Source organism: Naegleria gruberi, assembly GCF_000004985.1.
Source record: "Naegleria gruberi genomic scaffold NAEGRscaffold_34, whole genome shotgun sequence".
NCBI classification, from domain to species: Eukaryota; Heterolobosea; class Eutetramitea; order Acrasida; family Naegleriidae; genus Naegleria; species Naegleria gruberi.
The window spans coordinates 126,964-144,121 of record NW_003163293.1 but is presented as its reverse complement, the minus strand read 5'-3'; the positions used below and the strand labels follow the sequence as shown (position 1 = coordinate 144,121).

Here is a 17,158-nt window from a genome sequence, read left to right as displayed (position 1 = left end):
CAACAGATGATCTTCCTCCTACTACAAGTATAACTACATTCTGTAGTACGGTTAACATGCATGGCTTAACAGGCAACTACTTGTAAAGCGAATTATTTAATATTTAGATATTTACAAGGTAGTATTTATTTAAACTTGATGATTATTGATGAATGAGATCAGAGATGGCTCTTTGAATATCACCTTCATACCTATTCAATAAGGTAATATTAAGAATATGATTGGTGAAACCCATTTGATTCAATAATTTCAATTCTTTTTGATATTTGTGTGGAATGGTTGTTTTCACAACTGGTTCTTCTTCTTCTTCAGGAATTGATTCAATAATTGGATCTTGATTTTCAAGATTTTGATTGGAAACTTGTTGAGCTTGTTGTTGATTCACTGATTCTGTTTCTTCTTGAGAAGCAATTGTTTCTTGTTGAACTTGTTCAACGACTGATTCAGTTGGTTGATCTTCAATTAAATTGGAGAGAAGCAATGAAGTGGTCATAGTTGGAGTATTTTCAGTAACAATTTCTTTCTCCTTCACTTGTTCTTGAATTGGTTCTTCTTCTTCTTTTGGTTGAGAAACAACAATTGCAGTTGGAGAAGTTTGAATAGGTTTCTCTTCTTGTTTCTTTTCTTGAGTTTGTGATTGTTGACTCTTTTGCTCTTCTTCTCTCATTTCCTTCATTCTTTGAAGTAATAATTCTCTGAATGATTGAGGTGTAGAAGTACTTTCCTTCTTTTCTTTCTTTGTTTCTTCCTTTTCTGGTTGTTGAGCAGCTTCATTACTTGTTGGAATTCCCAAAAGATCAGAAAGACTAATTTCAATTCTTCTCACTTTTGGTTTTGTTTGAGGAGTGGAAGCAGCAACTTGTGGAAAGAATGATTGTTTTGGTTGAGTTGGATTTTCATTTGAGAAGGCAGATCTAAATGCCTTTTCAATCATATTTTCCCAAGATTGTTCTGCTTGTTGTTGAGGAGCTTGTTTCTTTTGAGATTCAACTCTTGGTTGTTGGAATTGAGCAAATAAACATGCTGATGGTGATGCTTGTGAAATTCTATTGAAGGCAATATGTTGTTGAGGATATTGTTGAGGATATGCTTGTTGTTGTGGTGATTTGATTGATTTCTTTTCACAAATAATCTTGGTCAATTTTCCTTTCATTAATTTCAACATGAATTGGAAATCTCTTAAATTTGTCAATGAAACCAAATCATCTTCATCATCAACATAATGTAATTCAAATTGTCTCCTATCAATGGAATGTTCTCTCAAAACTCTATCAAATAATTCGAAACTTCTCTCATGATTAGAATCAATTTCAAATCTCAAAACATTTGAAGCACTATTCAAATTGTGATTGAATTTTCCTTCAAAAACATAAATTTTGAATGGAACATTTCTTTCAACTTGTCTTGTTTGTGGAGAAATCAAAAGTGGAATTTTTGTTACATTATTTACAAAATTTTGAGTTGGATAATCATTGAATGATGAAGTTTCTCTCAAATTTGGATAAGAAACTTGTCTTGGAATAGTTTGTTGTTGAGGTTGGAAAGCAGCTGCAGTAGAAATTGGAATGTGGATGAAACTCATTTTGATTTGGTTGATTGGTATTTAGTAGTATTATTTACACTTCTTAAGATTTTGTACACAAAATTTGACAAGTAGACCAGTTGTTGATGTTAATTAATTTTTTTTCTTATTGTTTTGCTTTCACATTTTTCACATGATCTATTTATAGTTTTGATAAGGAAAATAATTTGAACGTGCTCAATACTTTGTACTCACAACAAGCGCAGTTATTTTTGTCGATTGAGTGAAGAACTCACAAATTCTTAATGTGTGATTGAAGGAAAGGAACTCACGGAATTTCATACGGAATGTTATTTTTATCTTCGGAAGCAGAAATTTCCTTACTCGATTAAACTCAAGGAAACCGAAACAACAGTCATTCTTTCATACTTTCAATCTCAGTACTGAAGATTGATCCGTGTTGTTTGAAGAAATGAATATTATTCTATAACTTTTCAAAGTGTTACTAAGGGATGAGAGAAAAATTTCAAACTGGGGATCTGGAAAGCTTAAACTTCACTCAATATAATCCCTTATATGTAAGTGATGTTAATTGTTTCATTTCACTTATATATTTGACTCCTTCATCACCAATTCGATTGCCACGAATATTAAGTGATATCAACTGTTTCATTTCACTTAGATATTTGGCTCCTTCATCACCAATTTGATTGTAAGAAATATCAAGTGATGTTAATTGTTTCATTTCACTTATCAATTTGGCTTCTTCATCACCAAAATCATAGCCACGAATATTAAGTGATATCAACTGTTTCATTTCAGTTATGAATTTGGCTTCTTCAAAAGAATCAAGCAACCAACTAGAAAATGTAACATTAACAATACTATTCATGAATTGAGTTTTCAAAAATAATTGAACTCGTTTCTCTGTAAATTTTTTTTTAAATTGAATAGCAAGTTTTGAACGTTCCTTGATCACATTAAAGAATTGTTTTGAAATTAAAGTACAATTATTTAAAATAAACCATGAATCATCAATCATGGAAATTATTTCAAAACAAATGTCATCTGAAAATATTTCTTGTTCCAGTTTTACAATTTTTTTTGATTTCTCTTCCATATTATTATTATTAAAATTGTTAGTGAATATTTCCTCCGAATTAATGAATTGATGATTTTCAAAATCTTGTCTGTTTCGTTTGCTCATTTTTTAATAAAATTTTAATAATATTTAATTTTTTTAGAATATGGTGTGATTGATCACTTGTAAGTATTGACTTCACAATCCTTCATAGATTCGAGAAATTATTTGGTGAGATGGTATGCAACCAAAGGAGAAGTTTATTGTTGTGGAACCATCTCATTAATGCAACAATTCCTATTGGAAATTTCCATTATATTAGAATTCACTTGGAGAATTATACAAGAATTCAAAGAAAATTTGTAAGAAACAGCTCCCTTCTTTGGTTATTTGGCAGATTTGAAAATTTATTCAAATAAATGATTTACGCAATTGATCTTTTCAAGTTTACAAAGCTCCCACTACTTACTGCATCTCATTGGTTCATTGAGAAACTGCCCTTTGGATCTTTGAGAAAAGGGTTTGCTATTCAGATAAGGTGGAGCCGTATCCAAACAATTTTCCAACTGTACTGTAAACTGCAGTTACTGGATGGATAAAGAGCAGGTGCAGTGGAAAATGTGAGAAGGTTTAACAATATTGGATGATGCATTTTCCCTCAATGTTTTTTTCTCTTTCTCACAAATAAAATCAACCAGAAGTTAGACTTTGTATTGCAAGGAAGTTGAGGAGAAATGGAGTAATATATTGCATTACCCACTTGTGTTGTCCCATTGATTGAAACAGAATTGCAATTTCTTGAGAGAATGATGACCTTTCAACTCGGAGTTTTCTCGTTTACCCGCAACGATAAAATCCTTAAAAAAATTTTTACGCAAAAAAAAACGTTTTTAACCTTTCTGTGCGATTTCTGCGTTCATCAGCAAAAAGACACCACAAAAAACACAAGAAGGGACAAACAACTATGAAACCTTTAGCTGTGATGGTGAAAGTGGAGCCTGGGCAACAACAACAATCGCCATCCACTCCATCCACACCAACCAATTCCTCCTCCACCAATAATACCACAAATAATTCTCATATTGCTTCTAGTGGTCACCATCATCATGTGGGTAATAATCATCATCATCAGCACAATAATTTAATCATGATGAATCCGAGTTCATCAATTTACCCTTCCTGTTTGCCTCTTGCTATGAAGAGCAATTCTTCCTCTTTTATTCCTTCCCAGACACCTCCACATCAACATCAACAAGGATTCAGTCTTCCTTCCATTCATAATTTGACTTCACAACAACCATCTTCAAAAGTCATGGTGGATCACATTCATCACTATCAACAACAACATCCACAATCGTGGCGTGGTAATAATATGGAACCAAAACCACCTCTTCATAGTAATGGTGGTCATGATTTGATGGAAGCCTTGTCAGCACAACCACAAACTATTGTAAGATATGCACCTCCTCTTTATCAAGCCATTATTCAACCAAGTATTGATATTGTTCCTATGGATAGTTTTATTCCTGGCTATATATCTGGATACAGAAAGACTCCACAGCAAGTAACAATTGGGACAAGTCCTGAAATGCAACCATCATCTAATCCTTCCTCTTCCACAACAACTGGAATTATTGTCACAAACAGTCCTACCACGACACCAGTTAAGGTTTCTCACTGTATTGCTGACCAAGAGTTGGTAAAGACAACACAATCAGTAATAGTGGCCTCCTCATCCGTCCAACAAGCCCCTTCATCCAATAACTCCCAAACCCAACAACCACCCACAGATCCAAGTCAAGCCAGAATGGCATGTATAAATTGTAGAAAATCACATCGTAAATGGTAAGTATTTTCAATGTATTAGGCAGGTTGTAATTGACTCTAATTTAGTGGTAAGTATTTGTAGAGATTACAGTAAAATTTACAGACCCCATTTTAAAGATAAGGGAATGCCTTGTGGTGAATGTAAAAAGAGAGGAATACCTGATGAATGTGTTTATTATGAACCTAAGAAGAGAGGACCAAAGATGAAGACAGCTGAAGAGGAAGCTCAAAGTAAGGAGGAAGCAAAGAAAAGAAAGGTCTCTAAGAAGAATGAGGTTCCCTCTGCAACAGTAGTAGATTTGGAAAGGACCAATCTATTGCAGTCTAACTCTCAGATAATTGCCTCCAGCAGCTCCAATGCAGCAACTACCACACCAGTAATCCCAGCCCTCTTCTCTAGAAAGGAAATTGATAGAAGAAATTACATTTTACACATGATCTTCCCTGAAGCAAACCTCCCTAATGATATTAAGGAAAACTGTCCAGATGATAGCTTTAACGAAATGTTTCGTCTCTTTTTATCAGATGAATTCGTTAGCTTTTTGGTTGAGTGTATGGATGGTAATAAGAGTAAGAATCAATTGATGCCTTTCATTAGAGAAAAGGTTCTCCTCTCTATTCTCAATAGAATTATGGAACCATACTACCACGGCATGTATTTTTCCCTAGAGTCTCTCTTTTTGAAATACTATTGTCTATTCAAGCTCTCCCCACATGATGATAATAGACCAATCTTATTATTAGAAAGTGAGAAGAGTGTAAAGCAAAATAAGAAGGATTTCAATATTATCACCAATGACATACAGACTATAATTTGTAATCTGTGGAGTTCCTTCTTTAATACCATCCTCGAATTCAAGAGTGTGAATTCATCCTACAATCAACTCGTCATTAAGAATATGCTTGATCTAATTGTGAACAAGTTATCAGAGAATGTTGATATTCAAAGTGTATTGGAGTTACAACATGCTCTATTTACCAGATACTTGTTGCTCATTGAAATCCATCAACAGATTGAGGGATGTACAACCAATAGTGTACAGTTCAAGAAATTGGTGTTCAACTTTCTCAAGCTTACTTACCTCTCTGGAATCACTACGAAATCAGCAAAACTTGTCGATCAATTTGAAAAGTTTAACACGAAATTCTTTGCCATTCTCACTAGTCAGTACAGCTCCATGTCACTGAATACCAACTATGTTATGGCAGAAATGGAATGCTTTATTCCAAGAAACTTGACAGAATGTTTGACCTTCTTGAGCGTTATCACATCAGAAGGGGAGCAAGATTTGGAAGTTCTCTTCTTGGAGTACATGTCCAAGTTGTTGAACTTGAGTATTTACATGCAAGGTATTCTCAACACTAACGATAAGAATCTTCAAGAAATGAATGCAAGCGTTGGGAAAGATTTCTTCCACATAGCCAAGAACCTCAAATCTCCAATTATTCTTTCAATCCTCAATTCCCTGCAGAATTATCTCATTACCTCCTTTTTTGAAAATACTATATCTATTCCAGAGTCTCCACAATTGGAAAATCAATTTAAGGAACGTATTTTAACTAGTGCCAGTCAATTTGAACATCAAGATCATTTCTACTTGAGAGCAAGTAATTCTCTAATTCGAGGAAAAGATTTGTCAGAGATGTGGAAAGAGTCAAAGAAAGTATTTATAAAATAATCTTGTAATATTATTTACCATAGTATGGGATTGTGTTCTTCTTTCTGGAGAACCAAACATTTCTCTTACCAGTCTTGGCCAAGTATGCAGTGATTGCTTCAACTGAAACTTCGCTTCCTCTAAAGATTTTTGGTGTGGATGATTTGAAAAAGAGTCCTGAAATTCCTGAGCTATCTTCTAAAACAACAACCTTATCATAGTATGCATTCAAAATGTAACGAATGGGCACAGCATCGTCTGCTGTCAATTCAGTAATAATGTGATCAATCATAAAGGAGAGTGTTCTCAAACCACCAGCAAAGACATCATCTGACTTTTTAGAAATATCAACCTTTAGCAAATTGATATGAATATCTGCCGAGAAGTAGTCCTCATCGAGTGATATGGTTTCAACAGATCCTGGAGTCTTACTTTCAGTTTCCTCATCTGCAGTAACAACATTTGTAAGATCAGCATTGTACTTGGTTGAGTATTGAATATATTTTCTGGCATCTCTGAAAACAGCCAAGTTTTTAACTGAAACCAATTTGTCAACATCATTTAGAGATGCAGAACTCTTAATCACTTCCACCATTTTTGGTTGAATTTCATACGAGATAACTTTACAACCCAACAGTGCAGGATAAATTGAATAAAATCCCAAATGAGAACCAACATCAACAATGAGACACTTCTTTCCAGTTATTTTTGAATCTCTTTGGAATTTCTCAATTAACATTTTGAATAGTTCTTCAGTTGCTGATTCCCAATTGCCATATCTAACCATGTGCTTTGAAAATCCAGTATCTCTAGCAGGATTCAACACTCTCATATAAAAGGATGGATTGGTATTTGTTTTTACAATATACCCAACAAGTCTATTATCATCTCTAACCAATGGAATCAAACCCTTTGGTTTGTTAGATTGTACAGCAATTAAAATCATAAATATCAATCCAATAACTGCCAATACAGAAATAATCAAATTCCTTGAAGGCAACTTGTCCAAAAATGTTAAATATTTCGCTTTAATTCCACACATTCTCAATAAATTTCTAAATATTCTCGGAATGAAAGAAAAGATACTTCCAAGCCTTCTCATCCAAACACCAGAAAAAGCCTTCACCGATTTTTCTCCCAAAATATCACTTTCATGATTTAATATTAATGGGAGTTGTTGATTTAAATTACTACCACCACCACTAGTAGCCATCTCCTCATCCTTTGATGGTGGCGATCGGGAAATTATATTAGATGAAACTGTTGCTGTTGTATTGGATCGGTTAAAGTTAGTCATGATTGGTGCGAGTTCATCATCATCGGAATTATTTATTCTGATCAAAGATGACGACAATGAAGAATCATTATGAACCACTGTGCTACTACTGTTAGAGGCAACGACGATTTGTTGACCTGCTCCCAACTCTTGATTCATTTTTTTTTGGTGTTGGATATTTTTGTTGTTTAATACACTTTACAATTTTTTTTAAATATATTAAATATTATTTAAATAGTTTAAATATTATTAAAAAAAAATGTCTAAACACGTAGCAGTCTTTGGTGGCTTTGGTGCTCTCGGAAAAAATCTCATCCGTTCTTTAAAAAAGAAGAATTTCATTGCCATTTCCATTGATTTGAAGGAAAATTCCGAAGCTGATCATTCCATTGTATTACCTTCAGCATCATCATCAAACGCAAATAATCATTCGGGTGAATTGAGTCAACAAACCATTGAGAAAGCCTTGAATTCTCTCCTCTCTAAATCCAGCTAATAATAATAATTTGGAGGCTGTGATTAATGTTGCAGGTGGTTTCATGATGGGAGATTTGAAGGAACCAACTCTCCTCTCACAAGTTGATTTGATGTGGCAAGTGAGTGTTCAATCGTCCTTGTTGAGTGCGTTGTGTGCTAGTAAATATATGAGAGAGGATGGTTTGTTGGTTTTGCCTGGAGCTGCAGGAGCTTTAGGGAAAACTCCAGTGACATTGGCTTATGGTGTGGCTAAGAGTTCTGTTCATCATTTGGTGAAGAGCTTTGCAGATCCTGAACAATGTGGACTTCCTAGAGGAACAACAACTGTTGGAATTGTTCCTTCAATGTTGGATACTGAAGCTAATAGAAATGCAATGCCAAATGCTGATTTTTCAAATTGGACTCCTTTGGATCATGTTTCTGAAAAGATTGTGGATTGGATTGAATGTAGAGAAAAACCTGTATCTGGATCTTTGATTAAGATTGTAACAGAACATGGAAATACTAAATTTGTAAATATTTAAATTATTATTATAAATTATTCAAATTTAAAATTTATTTGAATAATTAATTTAACTATTGTGTATTGGAAGAATTGATTAAGATTTTATTTTCTCAAAATCTTTTCAATTTTATTTCTTCATTGTTTTAATATTTATGGATTTCACTCATCATCTAAATAATAACACCTGTCAAAAGTTTCCATCAAAAAAAATGGCATCACAACTTCCAACAGTAGTTATCGATAATGGATCTGGCTTCATCAAAGCTGGTGTTGCTGGTTATCAATCACCAAGTGCCGTATTTTCCAATATGATTGGTAAAGCAAAAGATACTTCAGTACTTGTTGGTACAGTCAACCGAGAACATTATGTTGGACATTCTGCTCAATCCAAGAGAGGTGTTTTGCAATTAGACTATCCAATGGTACACGGAACAATTGAAAATTATGATCACTGGGAATCTGTTATTGCTCACACCTATTACAATGAATTAAAATTAGCACCTGAGGAACAACCACTTTTATTAACAGATGCTCCTTTCACACCAAAAGTACAACGTGAGAAAGTTTGTGAAATTTTAATGGAAAAGTTTGAAGTTCCTGCTTTTTATTTGGGTATTCAAGGAGCATTGTCATTGATGGCTTCTGGTAGATTGACAGGTGTTTGTTTGGATGTTGGTGATGGTGCAGCTCATTGTGTTCCAATGTATGATGGTCTTGGTATGTTTTTATTTGTATAATGTCCTTTGATAGATTTTGTGTTTCGAATAATTGTTTCGATTATAATTTCTTGGATTTTCATTAAAATACAGTCATGCTTCATGCTGTACTCCGATTGAATATTGCTGGAAGAGATGTGACAGAATATTTAATGAAAATGTTAAGTGAAAAGGACCACAATTTCCACACAACAGCCGAACATGAAATTATTAGACAAATGAAAGAAAAACACTGTTACATTCCATTGGATTATGATGAAGAAATGGAAAAAGCAGAGGAAAGTTCATCTTTGGATCAAGTTTACAACTTACCTGATGGTACAGCAATTACAATCAATTCTGAAAGATTCCGTGCACCAGAAGTTCTCTTCTATCCTCAACTTATTGGTATGGAATCATCTGGTATACATGAACTCTTGTTTGAATCAATTAGTCGTTCACCAATCGACGTTCGTAAGACATTGTATCGTAATTCAGTTCTTGCTGGTGGTTCAACAAAATTTGAAGGTATTGAAGAGAGATTAACAAAGGAAATGACAGAGAAGGCACCATCTTCAATGGATATTCGTATTGTTGCAGGAGATAGGAGAGATCAATTGGCATGGATTGGTGGCAGTATTAGAGCTACCTTGTCTTCATTCTTTGATTTGTGTGTTACAAGGGAACAATATGATGAAGTTGGTCCTGAAATTGTTCACCTCAAGACTGAAGTTTAATACACAATTCAAAGTTGTGGATTTTTAAATAAATTGTACATTTGTAAAACTTTATTGTTGTGTGTGTAAAATTACAATAATATTAAAATAACTCAAATATTAATCAAACCGCACAAATTAGCAAAATTAAAAACTCTTAATAATTGTTATTGGAAAAATTAAAATCAGAATTCATGCCGTGTGAAAGTCTTAAACTTAAATTTGATGCATTTGACAATCTTCCACCTTCTCCTGTTGGAGTCATTGGAGTTGACATACCATCTGAGAAAGTAGACGAAACTGAACTTGTTCTTCCTCTTAAGAAGGCATTACTATCAAATAGAGGATCATACAGATTATTAACACTACTACCAACAGAATTATTTGATGGTGTAGTTGGTGTTATTCTCAAAGCTTCCAAGATTCTATGATTATTCTCACGTTGTTCTTGTTTTGAAACAAAATCAAAATCGTGATGATTAGGTGAATCTAGTAAATATCTATTCAATGAAACTTGACTCGTTAGTGAAGATTGACTTGTTCTTTGGAAAGGATGAGTTGAATTTTGATCATCAGATAATCTATTATTAATTAGAATTGAAGGTGAAGAAAGGAAATTATCACCCATTGAAATATCTCCCTCCTGATCTGATTGCATAATATCTATAAAAGGTGAATCAAAATCTGTGTGAGATGCTGAACTACTTCTCAGTGATGAATTGTGTGAGGAGGAAGGTGGTGTCGTTGTCGATGTGAATTTTCTATTATTAATTTGAAGATCTTGCATCATGGAATTGCTACTTCTATTATTGGAGGCATTTGGTGATTGATATTGTGGCTGCAGTTGAGGAGAGGAATTTAAATTGGGCATTGGTGAGAGTGCAGTTGAAGTGGAGAGTGAACGTGGTGGTTGTGGAGGTGGTCTTCTCTGTTGTTTCAATAGAGAAATGTGTCGTGATTTCACATTTGGATCCAATAATTGATACTCATTAAACATCATTCCATTATTGTGTTGTTGTTGAGAGTATTGCTGTTGTGGAGATAGTTCACCATTATAATAAACTGATTGTTGTTCACTTGCTGTGGTGGAGGACTCATTCGATTCGTCCATCACTGAACCACCACTTCCCTGATTGACCAACACAAATCCCTGTCCAAAAGCCAATGAATCTCTATGTGAAACAGCTCCTCTTCTCTCACCCATATTTGTTATCATTTCCATTGAAGAATTACCTTGCATATTACCAACACCAATCATTCCATTCGATGCTGATGGGAAAATATTATCAGAGGAAACACTTCTCATATGTGGATTATGAGAATTGAGAATTGTCTGATGATGCAAATAGGCATGATGTTGTGGATTCATGACATCAGAATCTGTAAATCTATTTGGTTGTTGAATTTCAATTGTTGGATTGGATTGAACTGAAAACATGGATGTAGATCTAGATTGTTGATCCAAAGTATCTAATATAGAAGACGAAGCTGCATTATTCGAAACATATTGTGGATGTTTCTTTCGTCTAGCCATTGCACTCAATGCAGCACTAGCACTCAAATGTGAAGTAACATGAGTTGGATAACTTGGCACAAACGTTGTTCCATGATGATGATGCTGATGCATTGGACTTCGTTGAATTTGATTTGAAGAATTATCCAAATTATTATTATTATTACCAACACCACCACCCATTGAATGATGAAGTGATGAATTTTCACTAATGGTTGGAGAAGCATCATCCATTGATGGATTCTGATTCATCATGTTCATCATTTGAGCTGTCATTTCTTGAACCTGAGATCCATTTTGTGGATTATTGGCCAGTAACTGTTTGTTAGCTTGTAGAATTGCCATTTCACATGTCATGTTTGGATTATCTTCGAGAATTGATCGAGCTCTTAATAAACTTTCAATCATTTCTTTTTGTTGTTGAGATTGTTGTGAAACTTCGACATTTTGCAATGAGGCAATGTGAGCGTCTAATTGTTGAAATTTACGATCTTGGAACGATTCAATTATTTTTTGTAATTTTTAAATATTATTAAATATTATTATTAAATATTATTAAATAGTATTAAATATATTATTGTAAAGTAATTTACATACATGGCCATCGTTCAATGTTGTGTTTTCTACAAATATTTCTCAAACTACTTTCACTCACTCCTAATTTTTTACTTGCTTCCTTCATAGGAAGAGCATAAAGTGTTTTTAAATCTTCCCGACGTACGTATTCTGAGAGTGACATTTTAACTGTCAGTAATCAAAGAGTTAAAAACACAATCTTGATACTATTATCTTGTTTCTTTGTTCTTGTTGTAGCTAAAAAATTGATCAATTAGCTGTTGAGAAATTTTTTAGTGACCCAGTGACTTCTGACACTTCTGACAAATTGTTGTGTAATTGATGAGAATAAACGGAGAATGGAGAGTTTAGTGGTGGTTGTTGAAGAGTTCTCCGTTTTTTAAATTGTTTTTGTGTTTTTGATTATTGACTGATGCTGCTGTCACCAAGCGTTAAAATGTCCAATATGATAATCAAATGGTTCGTTGTTTGTAATTTCTTTTCAGAAGAGATTAACATCATTGGAATGTACGTTTTCATTATTGAATCCAACAAAGACAAGTGACATTTTCAATATGTTGTGAACAATTATCAACAACATGACAAATAAAAAGAATGGATAAGATCAAATTGCATATAAAAATTACCTTCTTGTGGCAGCGTGGCAGCAGTGAAATTTTTTTTCTATTGTTTTATAGCGGAATCAACAATGTCAATTGTCTTGGTTCACTGACAGGTGTTAACACAATGACTTATGAGAAGCCAACAGCTGTCCCTATCAAGAAAAGGTTTCGTTTTTTGGTTTTGTTGGCATGTCCATCCAATTTCGTGTTGACCATAAATTGTCTCAATTACAACGTAACTTGAAAAAGGTAGAAAATGGTGCTAGTAGATGTCTTGATGTTTATTTGATGAAAAACAAGTGGTAAGAGTTTATATCTTTGTGTTCATGATGAAATTCAATGATTTCTGTCACTTGACAAGCAAATGTCAAGGAGAAGGGTTTTTGGCAACTTCATCAATATGATCAGTTAAATGTCATTTTGATGTTTGTTGATGAGTTGGAGCGTAATAGAAGTACAAATCGGTTTGGTTGCCAAATTTAATAAAAAATAAGCATTTTTTTTCACACCAGTGAACTCTATCAATTTTTTATTGTATTGTATTGATCTACAGTGTTTTGTAAAGTATTGTATACAATGGTGCCGAATCCTTGATGGATGGTTTTGCAGAACCTGCAATTGTTAATAGCCGAATGGTTTCGTCTAAAGTATATTGGAAAGTAAACTATCAATCGAAACAGTAATGATTTGAGAGCAATATAGCCATTATCCTAAAGCATTGAAAATGGAGTTTTCGAACAACACCCAAGTTCTGTTATCTATCCTAAATAATTCGAATAAAGAAACCTAATTTACAATTTTACTTTTTTACAGTTTTTCTCTTCAATGTTGAAAGAATTTGTTTCTTTTCCTTGAGGGAAACTTCCATAAATTGTTTGAATCTGTGGTGGGTGTCCATCATCAAGACACACATTTCGTATTCCACACTATCGAATAAACTTTCTGGAATGGATTCATTTTCTCCCTTTGCGAAATAATCCAAATGCTGTTTCACATTATCAGCAAATGCCTTGCTGATATTCACTGAACGATCACCACGAACATCCAAGAATTCTGAATAAATTTCGAATGCAATTTCGAATTTCTTCTTTTCAATTTCCATTAAATCTTTTTCAGTATATCCCTTTTTAGCTTTGTTCTTCTTCTTGGATGCGTCTTCAGTACTGGATGTTGTTGTTTCAGAAAATTGATCTGAACTACTCAATACATCAGTATCGAATAAGAAAACCTGAATATCGAAACTTCTTTCACACAATTTCTTATACTCATTAATCTTTTCCAACAATGCAAAATTTTCTTCACTTCTCTCTTGTTTGCAAAAATCTTTAAACTTCTCCACCACAGAAGGATCATTAATCGTATCCATAATCATGTATTTCTTCACTTGTCTCAATTGTTTCTCTTTCGAATTATCTTTCTGAACACTCAATAATACAAATACAATCAGAACTGGAATAACAATTGCCAGAGAAATGCAAATAATAATCAAGGCAACAGTTGTGGTTGCCAAATCCATTTCTGCATTCGAATATTTAAGGTCGGCGACATAATCAATGATACTTTGAACTTCTTCTTCATAACCTGTTAGCAAATCTTTGTATTGATCTGAATCGAGGGATCTGAGAGCTGCTGTATAATTTCCATTTGTGACTTGTGACATCATGGCAACTTCCATATTGACAGCTTTTCTTGATTTGACATTTTCTCTCAACATGTTATGTTGATTCCAATACAGCACTGAAGGAGGAACGTTTGCAATTAAATTATTCATTACTACATAATACTCTTTAAAATAACTATTGTACAAGTCGACATATTCCAATGACAAGGTTCTGTTATAATCAGCTGTGACTGCAGCACGTGCAGATAATTTCATCAATTCTCTGTAATAAGTTCCAGAAGTTTCTAAAGTTTCTAAACTTGAGTGATAGGTGGCAACTACTGAATAGTTTAAACTAATGATTGCAATTAAGGCAGTAAATGCGAATAAACTAACAACAAGTGCTGCCAAACTTGTCATTTTCAAGCAATTCAGCTCTAGAATGCCACAACATGTATGTATACGAAAGTTTTTCGAATGGAAAGCAGTAACAGATGAAGTTCTTGGTGTTTTCAATGAGGATGGTAAACTTTTACCAGTTGTGGATTTGTGAGTGGAATCTCTTCTGTTCATAGAGTTGGAATTATTGGTTGGTGATGTTGGAATCATGGAATCTTGTGAAGAGGTCAAACTGGTCAGGTTGACTGAAGGTGGAGAGTTGATTCTGTTGATTTGATTGGAGGAAAAGCTAGTTGTGGAAGTATTAATGTTCGTAGCACTACTATCTAGCATTTCGATTGTTGTACCTGTCATGTTGTGTTTTTTTTTGATGTTTTGATGTGTTTCGAAACTATGAGAAATCTTTCATATGAACGGTTGTTTGTGGCAACTGATGGTTTGTTTTGAAATCAATTGAAGAGAGTCTTGCCACGAAAGTATACAGAGAAACCATAGAGTTATTCAAATTCCAACATTTGACAGATTTCGATGTAGGACCTTTCGTATTAAAACAGAAAGATTACTCATTTAAAGAAAGTGCAACATTAATAAGGAAAATGGTGTTGAAAAATAATAGATGCACTGAGTAGTATCAAAAACCCGTTGCTGTGATTGTTACTCAAGAGAATCATTGTTTCTTAGAATCATTAGTCCAATCAGTAATACAAAAGTTATTCGAATCATGTTGAATTTTGTATTTGCGGACTAGTATTTGTTTTAGCATTTTCTTCGGAGAGGAATCAATGTTTCGTTGCCAATAAACTTTTTAGCAAAAGGGATCTAAACGCTTGACACTTTCTCCTTACTAGATGAATCGAATAAACTCAATTAATCTTCAGTCCTGTAGTCAAGAATCTTGTAATTTAGATATCAAAAGCTGTGAATTTATCAAGTGATAATAACATGTAAACAACCCTTTCGAATATAATTGTGGAGATTTACTTTTTGGATTTCTTGAGAGAAGACAAGATTTGTTTCTTTTCTTTCATTTGCAATTCCAAGTGTTGTTTGAATCTGTGGTGAGTGTCCATCATCAAGACACACATTTCGTATTCAATACTTTCGAATAAACTTTCTGGAATGGATTCGTTTTCTCCCTTTGCGAAATAATCCAAGTGTTGTTTCACATTATCAGCAAATGCCTTACTGATATTCACTGAACGATCACCACGAACATCCAAAAATTCTGAATAAATTTCGAATGCAATTTCGAATTTCTTCTTTTCAATTTCCAATAAATCCTTTTCAGTATATCCCTTTTTGCTTTGTTCTTCTTCTTGGAAGAATCATCATTACTCGACGAAGTCATCTCAGAAAATTGATCTGAACTACTCAAAACATCAGTATCGAATAAGAAAACCTGAATATCGAAACTTCTTTCACACAATTTCTTATATTCGTTAATCTTTTCCAATAATGCAAAATTCTCTTCACTTCTCTCTTGTTTGCAAAAATCTTTAAACTTTTCCACCACTGAAGGATCATTAATCGTGTCCATAATCATGTATTTCTTCACTTGTCTCAATTGTTTCTCTTTCGAATTATCTTTCTTGACACTCAACACAATAAACACAATCAGAACAGGAACCACAATTACAATGGAAGTGCAGGCTATGATCAGTGCAGCAGTTGTGGTTGCCAAATCGAGATTTGCACTTTGTTCTTTCATGTTATCGGCATAATCAAAGATACTTTGAACTTCTTCCTGGTAACCTGTTAATAAATCTTTGTATTGAGCTGAATCGAGAGTTTGTAAAGCTGCAGAATAGTTGCCACTTGTCACTTGAACCATCATGGTGATTTCCATCTTGACAGCTCTTCTGGATTTGACATCGTCTCTCAACATGTTGTGTTGATTCCAATACAGCACTGAAGCAGGAACATTTGCAATGGTTGCGTTTAAATCTACATAGTATAAATAGTAATAATTATTGTACAAATTGACATATTCCAATGACAATGTTCTGTTATATTCAGCTGTGACTGCAGCACGTGCAGATAACTTCATTAATTCTCTGTAATAAGTTCCGTCAGTGTCTAAATTTGCTAATGTTGCTTTGAAACCTGCAACAATCGAATAGTTTACACTAATGATCACAATCAAGGATGCAAAAGCAAATAAACTAACGATCAAGGCAAGGAAACTTGTCATTTTCAAGCAATTCAGCTCTAGAATACCACAGCATGTATATATACGAAAGTTTCTCGAATGGAAACCTGTAACTGAGGAGCTTCTTGGAGTTTTGGATGAGGATGGTAAACTTTTAGTTGTAGATTTTTGAGTGGAGGACTCTCTTCTATTAAGAGAACTGTTATTGATCTTGGTTGGTGAGTCAGCAAGCATTGTGTCTTGAGATGAAGTTTGACTTGTCAGGTTAGTGAGAGAAGGTGGTGAATTTATACGAAACTGTTGGTTTGGAGGTGATGAGAAGGTGGTGTTAATTACTCCACCATCTTGTTGTTGGTTTGTCATTTTGTTTTTTTCTTGTTTTTTGTATCTTTGAAATGTTTAAATACTATTCGAATCAATTTGACAATGTTTGTTGTGAACAGGACTGAAAATGCACATCTTGGTTACATTTGTGAGTTGAGGAGATTTGATTTTTCGTTGTTATAATTATTCGAAAGGAAATTTTTGTTAGAAAAAGAAGAATGCCATCAAAGGACTCTTT

At 33.8% G+C, this 17,158-nt stretch overlaps 9 protein-coding genes across 9 annotated transcripts; 3 read left to right on the top strand and 6 right to left on the bottom strand.

The window, feature by feature from the left end:
- Positions 1–142: 142 nt before the first annotated feature.
- On the bottom strand, positions 143–1,582 carry NAEGRDRAFT_69394 (uncharacterized protein; the record flags this gene model as incomplete). The annotated part of the gene is made up of 1 exon (XM_002675295.1): positions 143–1,582. One exon carries the CDS (start codon positions 1,580–1,582, stop codon positions 143–145), a length of 1,440 nt encoding a protein of 479 aa, XP_002675341.1.
- A 499-nt stretch (positions 1,583–2,081) lies between these two features.
- On the bottom strand, positions 2,082–2,729 carry NAEGRDRAFT_69393 (uncharacterized protein; the record flags this gene model as incomplete). Its single annotated transcript, XM_002675294.1, has 1 exon — positions 2,082–2,729. One exon carries the CDS (start codon positions 2,727–2,729, stop codon positions 2,082–2,084), a length of 648 nt encoding a protein of 215 aa, XP_002675340.1.
- An 856-nt stretch (positions 2,730–3,585) lies between these two features.
- Positions 3,586–6,109, top strand: NAEGRDRAFT_50293 (uncharacterized protein; the record flags this gene model as incomplete). The annotated part of the gene is made up of 2 exons (XM_002675387.1): positions 3,586–4,417; positions 4,548–6,109. 2 exons carry the CDS (start codon positions 3,586–3,588, stop codon positions 6,107–6,109), a joined length of 2,394 nt encoding a protein of 797 aa, XP_002675433.1.
- Positions 6,110–6,119: 10 nt separating this feature from the next.
- Positions 6,120–7,523, bottom strand: NAEGRDRAFT_69391 (uncharacterized protein; the record flags this gene model as incomplete). The annotated part of the gene is made up of 1 exon (XM_002675293.1): positions 6,120–7,523. One exon carries the CDS (start codon positions 7,521–7,523, stop codon positions 6,120–6,122), a length of 1,404 nt encoding a protein of 467 aa, XP_002675339.1.
- A 485-nt stretch (positions 7,524–8,008) lies between these two features.
- On the top strand, positions 8,009–8,365 carry NAEGRDRAFT_69390 (uncharacterized protein; the record flags this gene model as incomplete). The annotated part of the gene is made up of 1 exon (XM_002675386.1): positions 8,009–8,365. The coding sequence occupies one exon, from the start codon at positions 8,009–8,011 to the stop codon at positions 8,363–8,365; it is 357 nt and encodes a 118-aa protein (XP_002675432.1).
- A 190-nt stretch (positions 8,366–8,555) lies between these two features.
- On the top strand, positions 8,556–9,778 carry NAEGRDRAFT_50292 (uncharacterized protein; the record flags this gene model as incomplete). Its single annotated transcript, XM_002675385.1, has 2 exons — positions 8,556–9,063; positions 9,156–9,778. 2 exons carry the CDS (start codon positions 8,556–8,558, stop codon positions 9,776–9,778), a joined length of 1,131 nt encoding a protein of 376 aa, XP_002675431.1.
- Positions 9,779–9,914: 136 nt separating this feature from the next.
- Positions 9,915–12,309, bottom strand: NAEGRDRAFT_58487 (uncharacterized protein; the record flags this gene model as incomplete). The annotated part of the gene is made up of 2 exons (XM_002675292.1): positions 11,868–12,309; positions 9,915–11,761 (listed from the first exon to the last, which is right to left on the bottom strand). The coding sequence occupies exons 1-2, from the start codon at positions 12,007–12,009 to the stop codon at positions 9,915–9,917; spliced, it is 1,989 nt and encodes a 662-aa protein (XP_002675338.1). The 5' UTR covers positions 12,010–12,309.
- A 938-nt stretch (positions 12,310–13,247) lies between these two features.
- On the bottom strand, positions 13,248–14,801 carry NAEGRDRAFT_69387 (uncharacterized protein; the record flags this gene model as incomplete). Its single annotated transcript, XM_002675291.1, has 1 exon — positions 13,248–14,801. The coding sequence occupies one exon, from the start codon at positions 14,799–14,801 to the stop codon at positions 13,248–13,250; it is 1,554 nt and encodes a 517-aa protein (XP_002675337.1).
- Positions 14,802–15,424: 623 nt separating this feature from the next.
- On the bottom strand, positions 15,425–16,959 carry NAEGRDRAFT_69386 (uncharacterized protein; the record flags this gene model as incomplete). The annotated part of the gene is made up of 2 exons (XM_002675290.1): positions 15,425–15,762; positions 15,783–16,959. The coding sequence occupies 2 exons, from the start codon at positions 16,957–16,959 to the stop codon at positions 15,425–15,427; spliced, it is 1,515 nt and encodes a 504-aa protein (XP_002675336.1).
- Between the last annotated feature and the right edge of the window lie 199 nt (positions 16,960–17,158).